General features: G+C 36.4%; 1 protein-coding gene across 1 annotated transcript in view; it reads right to left on the reverse strand.

Moving 5' to 3' along the window:
• Positions 1–8,847: 8,847 nt before the first annotated feature.
• LOC103512587 (soluble guanylate cyclase 89Da-like) overlaps positions 8,848–18,737 on the reverse strand; it is a gene marked incomplete at its 3' end in the record, with an annotated part of 36,130 nt that continues 26,240 nt past the window's right edge. The window contains exons 7-10 of the mRNA XM_026825926.1: positions 14,908–15,015; positions 13,629–13,792; positions 12,120–12,229; positions 8,848–9,001 (exon numbers count right to left, since the gene is read on the reverse strand). Of these exons, the coding sequence (XP_026681727.1) occupies positions 8,848–9,001; positions 12,120–12,229; positions 13,629–13,792; positions 14,908–15,015 (536 nt within the window). The remainder of the gene's footprint in view (positions 9,002–12,119; positions 12,230–13,628; positions 13,793–14,907; positions 15,016–18,737) is intronic.

The following is an 18,737-nucleotide window of genomic DNA, read 5'->3' on the forward strand; positions in this document are numbered from 1 at the left end:
GTGACCGGGGAGTAAGTAATAGAGGGGTAACTGATAACAGAGAGGAATCTGTGAATTGTTTCGAGTATAAATCCGTACTAATAGGATCTGACATACAATAAATGTTCGTCCCTAATCCGTCTCGATATTTTACCACAGTTATTGTTTTGTATTATCCCAAATATTAACACGCGCTTCTCTCTCTCTCTCTCTCTCTCTCTCTCTCTCTCTCTCTCTCTCTCTGTAGCTGTATGTTTCCAAGATTCCGTCTTCTTCAGTCTTTTCTTATCTCTGTTTTTCCTTCTAATACCGGAAATGGTAGGAAAGTCTCACAGTCACAGAAAAACGGTTCCATGAAAGCCAAAGGAGGTCCAGAAACTCAATAGTTGAGTAGACCACATCCGCTCGATCACTTTTACAGGGAATCTATTCGGTAAACCACTATTTCTATTCGGTTTGTTTGTTCTGGGAATCTATTCTGTGAACCACTCAGTATGTGGAGTAATTTATATAAAAGGTATAAATCCTGCTCGTTGATTGATCCTTCATCAGAAAAATACAAATACCTAACTAGATATAAAAAAAAAAACTTTAATAAACAAGACCTCAGGCAACCGTAATAAAAATGCTATTCCCTCCCCTTTCCATCATATAAACTCTCCCTCTCCCTTTCTCTATCCCTCTCACCATAACTTTCACTCTTCCCTTCCCATCCTCTCCCCCTCTCCTGCCTATCATATACGTACAATCATTCCCACATTGATAACAGAAATGGGAGAGGGAAGAGTGAGGTCTTCCTCTCCCACTCTTCTCCTTCCCATCCTCTCCCCCTCTCCTGCCTATCATATACGTACAATCATTCCCACATTGATAACAGAAATGGGAGAGGGAAGAGTGAGGGAATTTCGGACTATACTTTTTCTCCCATATTTTTGTAATTCTGAAAAGAGGAGCTGTGTGTAGACTTTGTTTTGAGGAACATCACAAAGCGCTCTCCATTTTATACATAGATAGCCCGATCATGATTTTCGTGTCGAAAAAGTCCAATTTCAAACCCATCGCTGTTTTTTAGTCCGTCCTTCCTTTATTAGTCCGTCCTTCCTTTATTATTACAATAGTAATAAAAAGGTATAAGGGACGGACTATTGTATTAGAGGGAATTTCGGACTATACTTTTTCTCCCATATTTTTGTAATTCTGAAAAGAGGAGCTGTGTTTAGACTTTGTTTTGAGGAACATCACAAAGCGCTCTCCATTTTATACTTAGATAGCCCGATCATGATTTTCGTGTCGAAAAAGTCCAATTTCAAACCCATCGCTGTTTTTTACACATACTTGCAAAGTAAGTCTTGAAAAAAATAGGTGCCTTTTGTATAATGGACCCAGTCGTACAACCTCTGTAAAATTAACAGTTGGTATGGGTAACTCATCCAAATCGCTTTTAAAGAATTTAAATTTGTTCTTGAACTCTAGATTCATTACACATACTTGCAAAGTAAGTCTTGAAAAAAATAGGTGCCCTTTGTATAATGGACCCAGTCGTACTACAACCTCTGTAAAATTAACAGTTGGTATGGGTAACTCATCCAAATCGCTTTTAAAGAATTTAAATTTGTTCTTGAACTCTAGATTCTTCAAGTTTTTTCATCCTTTCTTTCCCTATTTCTCTCTCCTTTCTATTTTTGTCACACCTTTTCTCCCATCTCTCTCTCTCTCTCTCTCTCTCTCTCTATCTCTCTCTCCCTCAATATTTTTTTCATTCCAGCAACTATTTTTCCTGTAAGTGTATAAGCTGTAAATGCTAGAGAAGATGGGGAAGAGGAAAATTTAAAGGAGAAGAGAATGAAGAAAAAGAAAGATTATTTGAAGAGGGAGTGAGTTTGAAAAAAGTCAGTGTTAGTGGAGAAATAAATTAGTGTTAGTGGAGAAATAAGTCAGTGTTAGTGGAGAAAGAGATCGGTGTTAGTGGAGGAAAAACGAACTGTAAGTAGAGAAATAAGTCAGTGTTAGTGGAGAAATAAGTCAGTATTAGTGGAGAAAGAGATCGGTGTTAGTGGAGGAAAAATGAACTGTAGGTAGAGAAAGAAGTCAGTGTTATTGGAGAAAGAATCTAGTGTTAGTGGAGAAAGAAGTCCGTGTTAGTGGAGAAAGAAGTAGGGTTTTAAACTGGGTTAATGTATCCAAGGTTTCGGTTTCCTGTCTTTTGTTCTCTCCCTTTTTTCCAGCTTTTCCCTTTTACGTGATTGGAAAATTTGAGTGTGCAAGATAACGACAAAGTAGGAAAAGTGTTTGAAGGGAATGATAAGGTAGGGTAAACTGTAATGTAAAATAGGGAACAGGGAAAGGTAGGATAAAACGGTTCTATTTTTAAGAAATTTTGAAGCTTATGGAATGACGTTGTTATACTTTGAGAATTATTTAGCTAATATGGAATGTTGGTTGGTAATACTTTGACAATATTTATAAACATTATAAACACTGTGATGGACAGTGATCAGCTACTACCAGAGATTCTTGAGACACTTTCTACCACCAAAATATCCACAGAACTCCGATGCTGGGAGGTCAATATTGTTGTCATTTCCACATAAGATTTTAATTTGCTCTATCGGACTGAATGGTATCCAGAATCAAATTGAATCGAACTAAATTTCCACTCCTGTTTTCCAATGTTTCAGGCAAGAGCTTCTCCAACAAGACAGGAATCGTGACCGGCTGGGGGGTCCAAAAACAGGGGGGCTCCACATCGGACACCTATTTTACACGTGTTTCTTTTCATTTCAAATATCGAATTACGTGCCTCTCCCTCAAAAAGAAACTATTGACTTTTGACACTGTACAATAGAATAGACGGTGAGGTTGAACAAGTTTTCTGGTAAGAAAATCCAAAGATCGCACCGAAAAGTTTCCGACTGGAAAAAAAAGCTCTTAAACATTTTATGTAAATCCTTCAATTAAACTTTTTAATCTCTAATATATCTATACATATATTTTTTTAACTTTAAAAGCTCCGAGTAATTTAATTTTTAACGTTAAACTTTAGAGGAAGAAAAGAAAAAAGAAAGTTAAATGAAAAATCATAATAACATTTTTTATGTGCATCCCCGTTTCCTAATAGCCGGCATAATTGGATCACAGGGTGGTCATAAAATTCTAATTGGTTTATAAGTATGGGTGCACCTTCCACCGTGGTAAGGGTTGACTTTGAAAGTTTGATGGGAGTTCGAAATGAGCTTTTAAAGAGCTTGGAAAAATGCTCATGCTACGAGTAAATTAACAAACTGGGCAAGTAATTAAAAGAGTTTAAGTGTATCAGTGTTATAAAAGAAGTAAGCTGCACCGATGCCACACCTGAGCTTTCAAGGAAAATGTCCCAAATTAGTTTCAACTGTTTGAGGCTGGATTTTAATCTTTTTGAGGTAGGTACCCATTACTTCATATAGGTATTTAATTCTTGGGAAGAAAAATAATTATGATGATACCAAATTAATAATTTTCTTTTCATGATTTCTACAGAACCGGAAGACTAGGAATGCCAATAATCGCAGCACTTAAAATGTGTCCCACAGGTTCAAACGTTCGGGTAGCAGTATCCAGTCCATTTGCTCTTAGCATACATCAAACTTAACAAAAACCAAACTAGACACTTTTCTCTCCAAATTATAGACAGTGTTTGAATCTCCGAATCGCTATTATGTCCACATTAGAGAGCACTATATCTACACTAGATACCTACGTACTCCTTGGAACCTGCTAATGAAAAGTGTTAGAAAAGACTCTTTGGTTGAGAGGTTGCCCCACTCTTTATAGAGGTGAGGCAACCTGAAAGTTTAGAAGTACGTGGCTAGACTGTAAAGTTGTACTTCGAAGAGAAACTTTAAACCCGAATATATCGGTGTATCAGAGGTTTAATACAGGGTAGGTCAGGTAAAGTTGGATGAGTCCCCTGATTGGTTCAATGGATGAAAAGTAGGACAGTTCTGTGTTTCTCACAAGATAACAACAGATGACGAGGCGGCGCGGCGGTCTGACAGAACTTTTAGTTTGACCGAAGATCTGTGAGACTGCGGAGCGGGATTGGCCAGCCGAAAACAGCTGCTCCACATTTCAAATTTTTTCGAATACCTTGATACATTTTAGAAATTGTTAGATAAGAATCGTTAAAGTAGGTAACAAAAGTTGACTCCTTGGAAGTTGAAAGAAATACCTACATTTGTTTACTTTTTTTTAAGGAAACAGTAGCTCAATTTTCCTAAGCCAGCCTGTATATTGGATGTATCGAGATCTTCACACACTTTTATTCAAACTTGTTCCACATCAGACTCTGATTTACCTATAATCTTGTCTGAGTGGGTAAAAAAAAAACTTCGGATACATCCTCTTCAGACACATAGACTGGAAAAGAACCTCAAAGTAACAGAATGGTTCAGCGGTTCACTCTTCAGGGGACGGATGACTTTTTTTTTACATTTATTTACGGGAATTCCCATTGTACAAAAGGTAAATACAACAATAATAATAATAATTAAGATAATTTACTTATTCAATTTCTCATTTTAAGTGTGATACCTAATTTTGAATAAATTTTATTGAATTTACCCACCTATGATTTACGTAATCTCTTATACTTACTTTACCTATCTATACGTTTATTCTACGTCTTTTTAATGTGCTATTGTTTTAAATTTTCGAAAATAAATAATTAGGTTATTTCCCTAATTAATATTTTATGCGTGCATTAAAACTGTTTTTACTTTCATCTCATGTCCCAATGGAAGCCGGGATTATCTAAAAGTGTTCTAAATTTACATGCTGGTCCTAAAAGCTCCGATTTCGACCTTGTTTAAAGTAGTTTCATGTTTCGCGGCAATTTTTCATAATAGAAGCAACCTGCTTACGAAAAAGAGATCAGTGGTGGTTGATCAGATACCATGAAGGTGTGCCTACTGTCGACAGCAGTCGATCAACATCGACTGGACCGCACAAAGTAGAGTTGTATTTTTCTTTCGAGACACTGACCAATGAAAATCAGTTTGCATTGGAGCTGTCGGTGTTCAATTTTCCAGTAAACGGTGGCATTTTCCAGAACGAAAAGTACACCTTAGGTAAAATCAAAGGATTTTGGTGCAAAGAGACGTGTTTCAAGACTTTCAAGTGATGTCGATCTACGTCGATCAATCATAGTTTCTATACGATTATGTCGATTTGTTGAACAAAAATCTGGTGTGAACATCACACGACTTTCCTTATCCTATTGAATGGTGCTTATTTGGGTGTTCTGTTGTAACATTTACAATATCTCTAACCGTTTAGTCGATATAGCTGAAAACCGCCAAAAAGCGGTCGAAACCCGCCAAAAAGCGGTCAAAATACCGCCAACCGCAGCACCTACTTTAACCAAACGTTTTATATTGCATATTTGACACATTTGTGAACTACATACCAAAGTTCAAGTCTCTAGCTTATACCGTTCCCGAGATATTGTTAAATTACACCGAAAACCGCCAAAAAGCAGTAAAATGCCGCCAAGCGTTACACCGGTCTTAACCAAAAGTTTCGTGTCGCATCCTTGTCACATTTGACAGCTACATACCAAATTTCAAGTCTCTAGCTCTTACCGTTCTCGAGATATTTTGTTTACAGACAGACACACACACACGGACCAATGGCTGAAACTTTGAATTTAGGCTCTAGGGACCTCAAAACGTGTTTGGCACTAAAAACTGACCATCGAAAATTTGACCCGACTACATTACTTTCCTTCCTATAGGATAAGGAAAGTAAAAATAGCGACCTATGTTGGGGTGGACAGTTTGAAAAATTTGTTTGGAAGTGAGAAAGAAATTCAAAAGGAGCTTCACCACAACCAAATGGTTTATGAATTAGGTTGAAAGGTGATGGGCATCTAAGGACCTAGACTCAGGTTGATGGGTATCTTGTTACCAAACAGAGGGTAAAACCACATTAAAAAAAAAAACAAACAAAACAAAAAACTAAAAAACAAACAAACAAAAATCGAATAAAGAACAACAAAGTATAAATTTAACTTACACACACATCATGGTCAATTGGTCATGGTCGAATCATCAATATTTCCTGCGGGATATGTTGTGATTCAAACAAATACAAACATAATCTTCAAGAACTAAAGAGAATCCCGGTGAATCCTGCATTAACTTGGATGTAATTATATACACTAGGAAGCAAAGAAATTGGCTTCACCCAAGGTTCAAATTGTGTATTTACAAGTAAGTACGAAAATCTGCCGCAGCTGTCAATGTTAGTTTCGTAAAATTAGTGGAGATGTCGAAACTCCCATTATTCCAAATTGAACATACAGTGCACCATACTCGTACACTCGTAGTCAAGAATTAATGGAGATGCCAAGACTCCTATTGCGTATTCTATTGCACACTGTGACTGTGGAATGTTATACCTACTTGTAGCATAGTTAAGAATTAGTGGAGATGCCAAAACTCCCATCACGTATTCTATTGTACACTGTGGAATGATACATTCGTAATTCGTAGCACACTCGTAGTAGTTATAACAGTTAGTGGAGAGTTTGGAGACGCACAATTTCCCCACGGTAAGTTAATTTTTTTCTGCTCGCCAGTGTAGAGTGGCATCTCTTTGGTCATAAAATAAAGTGAAAATAGGGTCACCCAGCTAAAACTTTATCATCATAAAACTTGATAGATGGATTTTCGAAAAGAGCGTACCTTCCAAGTCGATGTTTATTTTTATTTTTTAGTGCTGAAAAAAAAAGAAAGAAAGAAAATTTGCACGAAACTTAATCAAAATCGGAAAACTCGTAACCCTTTTTGCGTTGTTTCTCTCTCTCTCCCTCCCTCCCTCTCTCTCTCCCTCTCTCTCTCTCACTCACTCCCTCCCTCCTTCCCATTACCTCTGCTTTATTTGTCTGACATACAAGTTTCGTTGTACTTACCTACTCCTAACTAGAGCATTATACCATCATGCGAATATCTATCAGTGTAAATCAGTAAGCGGGAAATTTGACACATCCACTTATAGTGGGAAATTTGACACATCCACTTACCTATATTGAACGAGCGAAGAGAGTGTCAAGCTGTCAAGTTTTAACTCGACGATTTTTGATTTTAGTTCGTTTCGTTTGTGTCTTTGTTTGGTTTTCTACGATCTAGTTTTGACTGTACGCCTGTTTTACCATAACTCTCGAATGGCCTATTTAATCCTTTTGAAATTCGGTAAATGGCCTATTTAATCCTGAAGAAATTCGGTAAAGACGTTCGTCGTTCATCATGCAAATGAAAATTTCAATTTTCTCATTAGATTTTGGGCCGACTGGGCCTCACGCGGGTCCCTGTCCCTGATTTCCAATACATCTCAATCCATCAATGCCATCAATGTTGTGGCACATGGTCTGGAAATATGACCTTGTCATCCTTGTGTCCTGGATGAAAATAAAACAGCGGCGAACAAACTTCTGCTAGAGGTGTATTTTTACTTTCCTTATCCTATAGGAAGGAAAGTAATGTAATCGGGTCAAACTTTCGATGATCAGTTTTTAGTGTCAAAACACGTTTTGAGGTCCCTAAAGCCTAAATCCAAAGTTTCAGTCATTGGTCGTTGTGTGTGTCTGTCTGTCTGTGTGTCTGTCTGTCTGTCTGTAGACAAAATATCTCGAGAACGGTAAGAGCTAGAGACTTGAAATTTGGTATGTAGCTGTCAAATGTGACAAGGATGCGACACGAAACCGGAGAGAAGCTAAAATGTTTAAATAAAATAAAAACCAAGAAGAAGAAGAGGAAGAAGAAAATAGAGATCATGAGGAAGAAAATGAAGATCAAGTGGAAGGAGAGATGATGAAGAAAAATCAGCAAAAATGATGCTATTTCTTAAAGAGACGAAGTTGCCGTCGATGACATAGAGGGATTAAGTGGCAAGTTGTAATTTAGTTTGCGTCTCTCCTTCTCTCTCTCTCTCTGTTTCGACCGCTTTTTGGCGGTTTTCAGCTATATCGACTAAACGGTTAGAGATATTGTTAAATGTTACAACAGAACACCCCAAATAAGCACCATTCAATAGGATAAGGAAAGTGTCGTGTGATGTTCACACCAGATTTTTGTTCAACAAATCGACATAATCGTATAGAAACTATGATTGATCGACGTAGATCGACATCACTTGAAAGTCTTGAAACACGTCTCTTTGCACCAAAATCCTTTGATTTTACCTAAGGTGTACTTTTCGTTCTGGAAAATGCCACCGTTTACTGGAAAATTGAACACCGACAGCTCCAATGCAAACTGATTTTCATTGGTCAGTGTCTCGAAAGAAAAATACAACTCTACTTTGTGCGGTCCAGTCGATGTTGATCGACTGCTGTCGACAGTAGGCACACCTTCATGGTATCTGATCAACCACCACTGATCTGTTTAACTTGAAGTTCCCCGTCATCACACTTGAGACAGCTTTGAGCTTTAGGTTTTCACCCTGATTCAGTTTACATAATATACTAAATTCCCTTCTATCCTTCATCTGGAGCATACAGGATGGTGATAAAGCCTTTGATCGGCTTCGATTGGAAATTGGAAAAGGTTAATAGGGAAATTGGAAAAGGCCTACGAATTATTGAAAAGTTCTAGCTTTTCAAGAATTGCCATAAAGAGGCTGATCAGCTCTACATCAAAAGTATCTCAGAGAAGTAGGTAATTCGTTCAAAGAGGTGGTGCCGTTTCTCAGACCGAAAGGTAGCTCAGTAAATTCATAACAACCCCGTTAGCAGAATGGAATTGACCTGTTATAAAAAATGAGGAAAAGATAAAAGAAGTTTGGTTCACGGTGCTGCATAAATTCTGTACTGTAAGGAACAAGAATACTTACCGATTCTAATCTGGATGTTGTTGTCCGAGCCTTCCTTCATGTTTTCAACTGTTTCAATGAAACTCAGTGACAGGTCTGAAATGTTGCAGGCGTGATGTGGTGTTTCCTCTGGAGCCCCACTGACTGCCATGTACACCTGACCCACTGTTTCCACCTAAGAGAAACAGGTGGAAAAATAGAGAGAAAGGAATAGCTAAATTTGAATTTGTTGCACGGGTAAGAATTGCAGATGAATCATTTACAGAAGTAAATGAAGGACCTAGATAGTATCATAAACTGACACTTTAGTAAGACACAGAGACTTTAGTACCTGCCTCATAATCTTCATATTTTTTATATCCTTGTAGTATTACTAGTGAATATATTCTGCAACCTATGACCAACGACAAGACTTCTGCACGAAATACTTTAAGATAAAACCCACTGTATTTAAGTCAATGTCAAAAAGCCAAACACTCAGTGGTCAATGTTCAGTCAACTGTAAACACAAGACCGTTGTTGTCGACATTTGATATAGTTTTGGAATATGGTGACATTGGTGAAAAACTATTAGTAGTAAATATTATTTGTTCCCTGTTCACCTTAGATATAATTGTGACTAATGATCTAATGAACCAAATGTGAGTAGTTTACTCCATCAGCAAGAAAAATTTCTAAAGAAGACACACTAGGTACAAAATTATGGGATTACTGAGAATATCATTAAACATTGAATAAAGTTTACAAAACAATACGTAGAAATAAACATCAAAACTCACAAAAAAACAAGGGTCTAGCCATAAAAAAAACTTTTGTTTTTATTTATTGAACAGATGAACAAACATTGACATCAAATTGTACCTATGTATACTTCTACAGGAAATTTACAAAGTACACATACGAGTACCTACACACATTACTTCAAACATGGCACATGCAACCAGTGTCGCTTTGGATGTTCTGAAGTTTTTAACACTGTTGGATATAAACTAAATAACACTGTTGAATATAAACTAAATAACAAATTGAGTCTAAACCCACGCATTGTCAAAGATATAACCAATAACGTGAAGTTATTTATGGATTAATGAATTTGAAATACAAAGTAATACTCCATCACATTATTGATACACAAATAATTAGCGAAATCGAAAAAAAATATATGAGAATAATGCGAGAATTAAAAATAAAAATAGGTGCCTATAATTGTTTTTACTTTGCTTATTGTATTAATTTAAGGAAGAAAAAAAAAGTTTTGATTTCATAAAAAGGTAAATTGAAGCGTTAGAGAATAATCCCCAATAGATAGATATCTTTGAACCTTCTAGATACAAGTCTGGAATTCTGAATGACAATGATGAGTATCTGAGCATCATGTGCTTTGTTTTTCAATATAATAGATGATGTAGAGAAGAGTGAATTACATAGAGGTCATGGCCGAGCTAAAAGCCGTCCTGCCAAAAGTAAAGGCTAAATATGAAACAAGTAAAGAAGAAACGAGGACAGAATTTGAGGATTTAAAATATTTGATGGAACCAGGAAAAAAAGGAGAAAGCTTCATGAAAAAAACTTTTCTTATAAGGAGCAGAAAATAATAAGAGCACAAGCGTATAATTATGGAGAGAAGCTCAAATGTTTAAATAAAATAACAAAGAAGAAGAAGAGGAGGAGGAGGCGGAGGAGGAGGAGGAGGAGGAGGAGGAGAGGAAGAAGAAAATAGAGATCATGAGGAAGAAAATGAAGATCAAGTCGAAGGAGAGATGATGAAGGAAAATCAGCAAAAATGATGCTATTTCCTAAAGAGACGAAGTTGCCGTCGATGACATAGAGGGATTAAGTGGCAAGTTGTAATTTAGTTTGCGTCTCTCCTTCTCTTTCTTTCTCTCTTTCTCTCTCTCTCTCTCTCTCTCTCTCTCTCTCTCTCTCTAATATGTTTAACTTGAAGTTCCCCGTCATGACACTTGAGACAGCTTTAGGTTTTCACCCTGATTCAGTTTACATAATATATTAAATTCCCTTCTTTCCTTCATCTGGAGCATACAGGATAGGGATAAAGCCTTTGATCGACTTCGATTTGAAATTGGAAAAGGTTAGTACGAATTATTGAAAACTTTTTAGCTTTTCAAGAATTGCCATAAAGAGGCTGATCAGCTCTACATCAAAAGTATCTCAGAGAAGTAGGTAATTCGTTCAAAGAGGTGGTGCACACTAGGAAGCAAAGAAATTGGCTTCACCCAAGATTCAAATTGTGTATTTACAAGTAAATACGAAAATCTGCCGCAGCTGTCAATGTTAGTTTCGTAAAATTAGTGGAGATGTCGAAACTCCCATTATTCCAAAATGAACATAGAGTGCACCATACTCGTACACTCGTAGCATAGTCAAGAAATAATGCAGATGCCAAAACTCCTATTGCGTATTCTATTGCACACTGTGACTGTGGAATGTTATACCTACTTATAGCATAGTCAAGAATTAGTGGAGATGCCAAAACTCCCATCACGTATTCTATTGTACATTGTGGAATGTTACATTCGTAATTCGTAGCACACTACTACGAGTGGAGAGTTAGTGGAGAGTGTGGAGACGCAGAATTTCCCCACGGTAAGTCAATTTTTTTCTGCTCGCCAGTGTAGATTGGCACCTCTTTGGTCATAAAATAAAGTGAAAATAGGGTCACCCAGCTAAAACTTTATCATCATAAAACTTGATAGATGGATTTTCGAAAAGAGCGTACCTTCCAAGTCGATGTTTATTTTTATTTTTTAGTGCTGAAAAAAAAAAAAAAAGAAAGAAAGAAAATTTGCACGAAACTTAATCAAAATCGGAAAACTCGTAACCCTTTTTGCGTTGTTTCTCTCTCTCTCCGAGAACTTTTTGATATAACCTATAACTCGAGAGTTTTTGCGACCAAAATTAGTGGCCCGTCCTCTTGAACGTTATTATCGTTTCCCCACATGCGCAGATACCATTCGTTGCAAAAACTCTCTACTACTATACTCTTTAGTAACGGGGCTTTACAATCCATTCAGCTACAAAGCTACCCACCTGCTCACATTAACTTCACCCAGCCTGAGTAGGTCCGGCAATACTACGTCGACACACAAACACACTCTTCTAATTTTAGAGAAAAAGAATATGAGATAAAGTGACTCACAACTATGAGTAGGTCCGGCAATACTACGTCGACACACAAACACACTCTTCTAATTTTAGAGAAAAAGAATATGAGATAAAGTGACTCACAACTGAGAACAATTAAATACTCAAAAGGAAGCAATACACGAACTTACCTGACTTGTGGTTTGCATTCGGGCTGCAATATTGACCGTGTCTCCAAACAGGCAATACCTGGGTACTTTGAGTCCTACCACAGCCGCTACAACAGGACCTGAATGCACACCTGAGAACATAGATCGGACAATCCCAAGAACCTTTTGATATAACCTATAACTCGAGAGTTTTTGCGACCAAAATAAGTGTCCCGTCCCGTTAATTGAACTCTTGAACGTTATTATCGTTTCCCCACATGCGCAGATACCATTGGTTGCAAAAACTCTCTACTACTATACTCTTTAGTAACGGGGGCTTTACAATCCATTCAGCTACTAAGCTACCCACCTGCTCACATTAACTTCACCCAGCCTGAGTAGGTCCGGCAACACTACGTCGACACACAAACACACTCTTCTAATTTTAGAGAAAAAGAATATGAGATAAAGTGACTCACAACTTTATCAAAAGTCTCAACTAATAAAGACATACAATCAGCAACAGTAGAAAATATTACAAGGGAAGAAGAAATTTCAAGGTACAATATTTGCAAGGTAAACCTAAACTTACTCCGTATATGAAGAAAAATATTTGGCAAACACGTTTATGCAAATGGTTAAAACAAAAGCTATTTACAAAACAAACTCTCAGTTAGCCCTTAAATGTAAACTGTTCAACAATGCAATCTTAAGTTACAAGGGAAGAAGAAATTTCAAGGTACAATATATGCAAGGTAAACCTAAACTTACTCCGTATATGAAGAAAAATATTTGGCAAACACATTTATGCAAATGGTTAAAACAAAAGCTATTTACAAAACAAACTCTCAGTTAGCCCTTAAATGTAAACTGTTCAACAATGCAATCTTAATTTCTAGGAAAAATCGTGGTGATCTGATTCTGATCAGAACTATTAACTTGTAAAGATAATTGATTTCAACACATAGAGCAAAGCATTCATAATAATATGTCCAATAGTGAAAGTCAAGAGAATAAACGAAAAATAATAGATGATATAGAGAAGAGTGAATTACATAGAGGTCATGGCCGAGCTAAAAGCCGTCCTGCCAAAAGTAGGTAAAGGCTAAATATGAAACAAGTAAAGAAGAAACGAGGACAGAATTTGAGGATTTAAAATATTTGATGGAACCAGGAAAAAAAGGAGTGATGTATGGAATAGCATGAGCAAATGAGATTATTGAGAATAGCAATAGATTAGTATGTAACAAAGAATAATATAGTAAAGTGTCATGGGGGATCGGGGATTTGCCATAATTGGCAGATTGATAGATTGATACCAAGAAGATTTTTCCTTGACAGAAGAGTGTGTGAATACTTCCATAATACTGATTAGTTCTGAAAACGAAAAGTTCCCGTGAAAGTGCTAAGGCTTTAGATGTCGAGAGAACTGCGAGTTGCGGTTTGAATCCCAGGCAGTGACTTAAAAAACTTGCAGTAGAAAGCCCTTTATATAGATATGGTCCAAACAGAATAACATTTTTTAATAGGTACCTAAAATCCTCACCTTACATGTACTCAGCGTACTTTCGCCTGCTCTCAGCTGCTCAGCCACACTCCGAGGTATCATAGAGTACAACAGATCATCTCCACACTTCTTCCACATGTCCAATTCTTCATAGTTCTTCTCCAGCTCATCTGATCTCTGCTCTGCTTTCTCGCATAGGAATTCAAGTCTGGAAGCGGTTTGATAAAAGAAGCATTAGTGGAGATGTCATTTTCACAAATGAGAGAGTTTTTAGTTTTATTGGTGGAGATGTCATATTCACAAATGGATACTAGATACACAAATATCTGCGTTCCTCTCATTTTTCTCCTATAAATATTGGAGGACCAGATTTTATATGATGTTCCTATTACAAAAGAAGAGCTTGAGGATGTCTTTTGGCAATCTTATTTCAAGGATAGAACCGGGATAATGCCTTTAGTACCTATCAGTATCACTAAAAGTTCCAAACTATGTAGAGACATCAGATAGAGGAATGTGCCTTTAGGAATTATTGATGATAATTGTATAGAAGTATAGATGATATGATATCTATAATCTGATGAAAAAAAAAAAAAAAATCTGATATAAAGAAGGATATATCTAACAGACTTTGAATAAAACTAACAACCCCAAAGCAAAGAAAAATGACCTTTGGAAAAACGTGCAAAAGTCCCCCAGCATCAAATTGGCAATGACTTTCTTCCCCCTCTAACAATTCTATGACTTACCGGTTTGATAAAAGAAGCATTAGTGGAGATGTCATTTTCACAAATAAGAGAGTTCTTAGTTTTATTGGTGGAGATGTCATATTCACAAATGGATACTAGATACACACATATCTGCGTTCCTCTCATTTTTCTCTTATTTATATATATATTGGAGGACCAGATTTTATTTGGTGTTCTTATTACAAAAGAAGAGCTTGAGGATGTCTTTTGGCAATCTTATTTCAAAGATAAAACCGGGATATTGCCATTAGTACCTATCAGTATCACTAAAAGTTCCAAACTATGTAGAGACATCAGATAGAGGAATGTGCCTTTAGGAATTATTGATGATAATTGTTTAGACTTTAGATGATATGATATCTAATCTGATATATATATACGAAAAATCTGATATAAAGGATGATATATCTAACAGACCTTGAATAAAACCAACAACCCCAAAGCAATGAAAAATGACCTTTGGAAAAACGTGCAAAAGTCCCCCAGCATCAAATTGGCAATGACTTTCTTCCCCCTCTAACAATTCTATGACTTACGGTTCCACCTGACACACGTTGCCAAACCCACCACTTACCTTGCACAGTGTTGCCAACCCGCCAGCACCAGCTCTCGGCTGAGACCGTGTAAGTTGAGGTCATTTAAGTAGAGCTGAGTACTTTGGAGTTCGTCCAAGTTGCAAACCCTGGCGAAAAAAAGAACGGGCGGACGCGGAACGAATGGTTAATAGAAAAGAAGAGCGGGGGGGAGGAGGAGGAGGAAGAGGAGGAGAAAAAAAAACAGACTTTTTTATGTTATTTTCTCCCGAAAAAGTGGTCAACAAAATCAGTCGTAAACAGAAAATAGAAATTAATTAGGTACATAATAAATGTAGGTGGTTGTAATTGGTAGTATGTAAAGTCGCTCGACAGGTTCATCTGAGTTCGAGCAGACAGCCATCTCCACCGGAAAATGAACCATTAGGCATTAGGTACTCGTAAATCGAATAATTAGGAACCTACCTACATACACCTCTAACTCGTACAATAAGAGTAGCTATCTCAAAGTTACAATTTTACGGACCGCTATTTCATGATGCTATTGTATTTCCTCTTCTCGGAGGAAAGGTTCCACGTGTTACAGTTTCCTCTGTCAGACCTCAAAAAAAAAGAGTAGCTATCTCAAAGTTACAATTTTACGGACCGCTATTTCATGATGCTATTGTATTTCCTCTTCTCGGAGGAAAGGTTCCACGTGACAAAATTTACAGCTTTCTATTTTATCCTTCTATTCTACATTCTGTATTATTGGAAACTGTTAGTAGCTCCATCAGTTTGTTTTTTCTAGTCTCTCTCTCTCTCTCCCTATCTTTTCCCTACACAAAAAAAATATAAGCAAGTTACATAATTTGACTACTTTTTGGCAGTCATGTGTGAGATTCAGCCATGAACTTACAATTTGTTCATTTTGCAAGCTATGTATATGTTACTCAGGTACCTATTTTGCACATAGGTACCTTTGTATTTGTACATTAGATGCTACTTTTTTCTCATATCAGACATTATCTCAAGACCAAAGTGGTCAGGCTTCTCTCACGTTCTTTTTTAATAGAAAACGCGTGATTCCGATTCTAATTTTCCCTACTCAAATTTCCCTTTTTCCCCTCCTCTCTTCCATACGAGTACATATTTCCCTAAAAAAAAAAAAAAAATAGTAGGGTAAGTGTACCATTTATTCGCCCATCTAAAAAACGTACCATTTATTGGCCCACCTGCCCACATTTATTTTTATAATTTTTGTTTTTATGACTACAATTTTTGAACAGCACTGGTTCGATAGCGGTCTTTAAGCTCTTTCTTTTGATGAATTTGGATCTTGAAAATTTTCGTCCAGTTCAGACTTATGTGGCGTATGGTACAGGTGGGCCAATAAATGGTACGTTTTTTAGGTGGGCGAACATGTATGTAGAAGAGAGAGAGAAACCGGCGAAAAAAAAAGGAATAATAATAAAATCCCACTGGGATCGCGGGAAAAAATCTCATAATTATTACCTCCTATGTACACCTATGTACCTACTTGTAGGTAGGTACACAAGTCATGGAAGATAAAGAAGAAAAGTACCTATACCTTGGGTGACCCGGGAGGGGGGGGGGTTGAACTGGAGTAGAAGATACGTATAGTCATGTTTTTCGGTAGGGATTGCACTATCTACACAATGGGGAAGACTCATAAATCACTCGAAATAGAATAGTACCTGTATCTAGCTAATGAAGGTATCTGGATAAAAAGAAGGATAAGGAGAAGAATGAGGATTATAGGGATGGAGTAACACGTTACTTGGCTTGCCAGAGCTCTGGAATACAGATTTTTTGTACACATTCTAGGTACCTATTTACCTACCGAATAGGAAAACTCATTTTTCTCATTTCAGTAGGTAGCCAAGAGATTAGTGGTCACCTGTTGGATTTGTAGTAGGTACCTACATACCTAGTGATAATACCTAGGTAAGTTAGATACCTGCTCCATTGTGAAGTAAAATTCAATTTCAAAGTCTTCAAAAAATTGGGGGGTTGAATTCAAAAACGCCCTAAGTGACATTTTCAACATTTCGAGAAAATCGCATTTTAAGTTTTCTTTTGTGTACCATTTTATACCTAAGTGATAATACCTAGGTAGGTAGATACCTGCTCCTTTGTGAAGTAAAATTCAATTTCAAAGTCTTCAAAAATTAAAAGTCACTCTTAGGCAACGCTATATAATAATATGTAGGTACCTATATAAGTATACAGAAATATGTAAAATTTCCTGATTGATATTACCTAGGTATGTTATTGTAAGTACCCAACTCGAAAATAAATAGGTAGGTAGGTGTATTTCTAGAAAACATTTTTCATGATAAATTATCATTTTGATAAATTTCATGGAAATAAAGTTATTTTCTTGGGCACAGTAACAGACTTCAACAGAAATGAGAAAATATTTTATGGGGCTAAAGAAATTGATAAATTTAATACAACCAGTCAAAAGGTGAGAATATATGAAAAAATAAAATGCCTTTCACTGACCGTTGTATGGGAAGGTAGGAAGGTACTACCTACTATTGTAAAATTTTACAAGAGCTACACCTAAATCTAAAATTGTCTTTTTAATTACTCCTTTTTGGAAATTGAAAAATAACCCTCTTTTCAACCTAATATTTAAACCGATCTCTTCTAAACCTAACAGCAATAGGTAAGTATTAGATTACAATTTCGAAATATTTCACAATGGTAAGACGACAAAAAATTACATTACAATTTTAATAATTCCACCACAAAAACTTCATTGTTTAAAAAGTTGCACAAAGTTCATAATGGAGCAAGCACATGCTGTTATTTCCCTCATGACCTTTAAGCACTTTGGTAGTGGAAGGGTCTTTTTCTTACTTTATATTCTAGTGAGGAGAAGAGACACATTGAAAATTTATTCCTAAAGAATATTGAGCTTTTGCCCCGTGCATGAGATATTGGAAAGAGAAAGGCATGTAGCTAAATTTGAATTTGTTGCACGAGTAAGAATTGCAGATGAATCATTTACAGAAGTTAATGAAGGACCTAGGTAGTATCATAAACAGAGACTTTAGTACCTGCCTCATAATCTTCATATTTTTTATATCCTTGTAGTATTACTAGTGAATATATTCTGCAACCTATGACCAACGACAAGACTTCTGCACGAAATACTTTAAGATAAAACCCACTGTATTTAAGTCAATGTCAAAAAGCCAAACACTCAGTGGTCAATGTTCAGTCAACTGTAAACACAAGACCGTTGTTGTCGACATTTGATATAGTTTTGGAATATGGTGACATTGGTGAAAAACTATTAGTAGTAAATATTATTTGTTCCCTGTTCACCTTAGATATAATTGTGACTAATGATCTAATGAACCAAATGTGAGTAGTTCACTCCATCACCAAGAAAAATTCCTAAAGAAGACACACTGCGAAATTATGGGATTACTGAGCATATCATTAAACATTTAAAAAAGTTTACAAAACAGTATGTAGAAATAAACATCAGAACTCACAAAAAAACAAGGGTCTAGCCATAAAAAACTTTTGTTCTTATTTAGTGAACAGATGGACAAACATTGACATCAAATTGTACCTGTGTATACTTCTACAGGAAATTTACAAAGTACACATACGAGTACCTACACACATTACTTCAAACATGGCACATGCAACCAGTGTCGCTTTGGGTGTTCTGAATTTTTTGAAGATAACACTGTTGAATATAAACTAAATAACAAATTGAGTCTAAACCCACGCATTATCAAAGATATAACCAATAACGTGAAGGTATTTATGGATTAATGAATTTAAAATTCAAAGTAATACTCCATCACATTCTTGATACACAAATAATTAGCGAAATCGAAAGAAA

This window comes from Diaphorina citri, unplaced genomic scaffold (genome assembly GCF_000475195.1).
Source record: "Diaphorina citri unplaced genomic scaffold, Diaci psyllid genome assembly version 1.1 scaffold37, whole genome shotgun sequence".
NCBI classification, from domain to species: Eukaryota; Metazoa; Arthropoda; class Insecta; order Hemiptera; family Psyllidae; genus Diaphorina; species Diaphorina citri.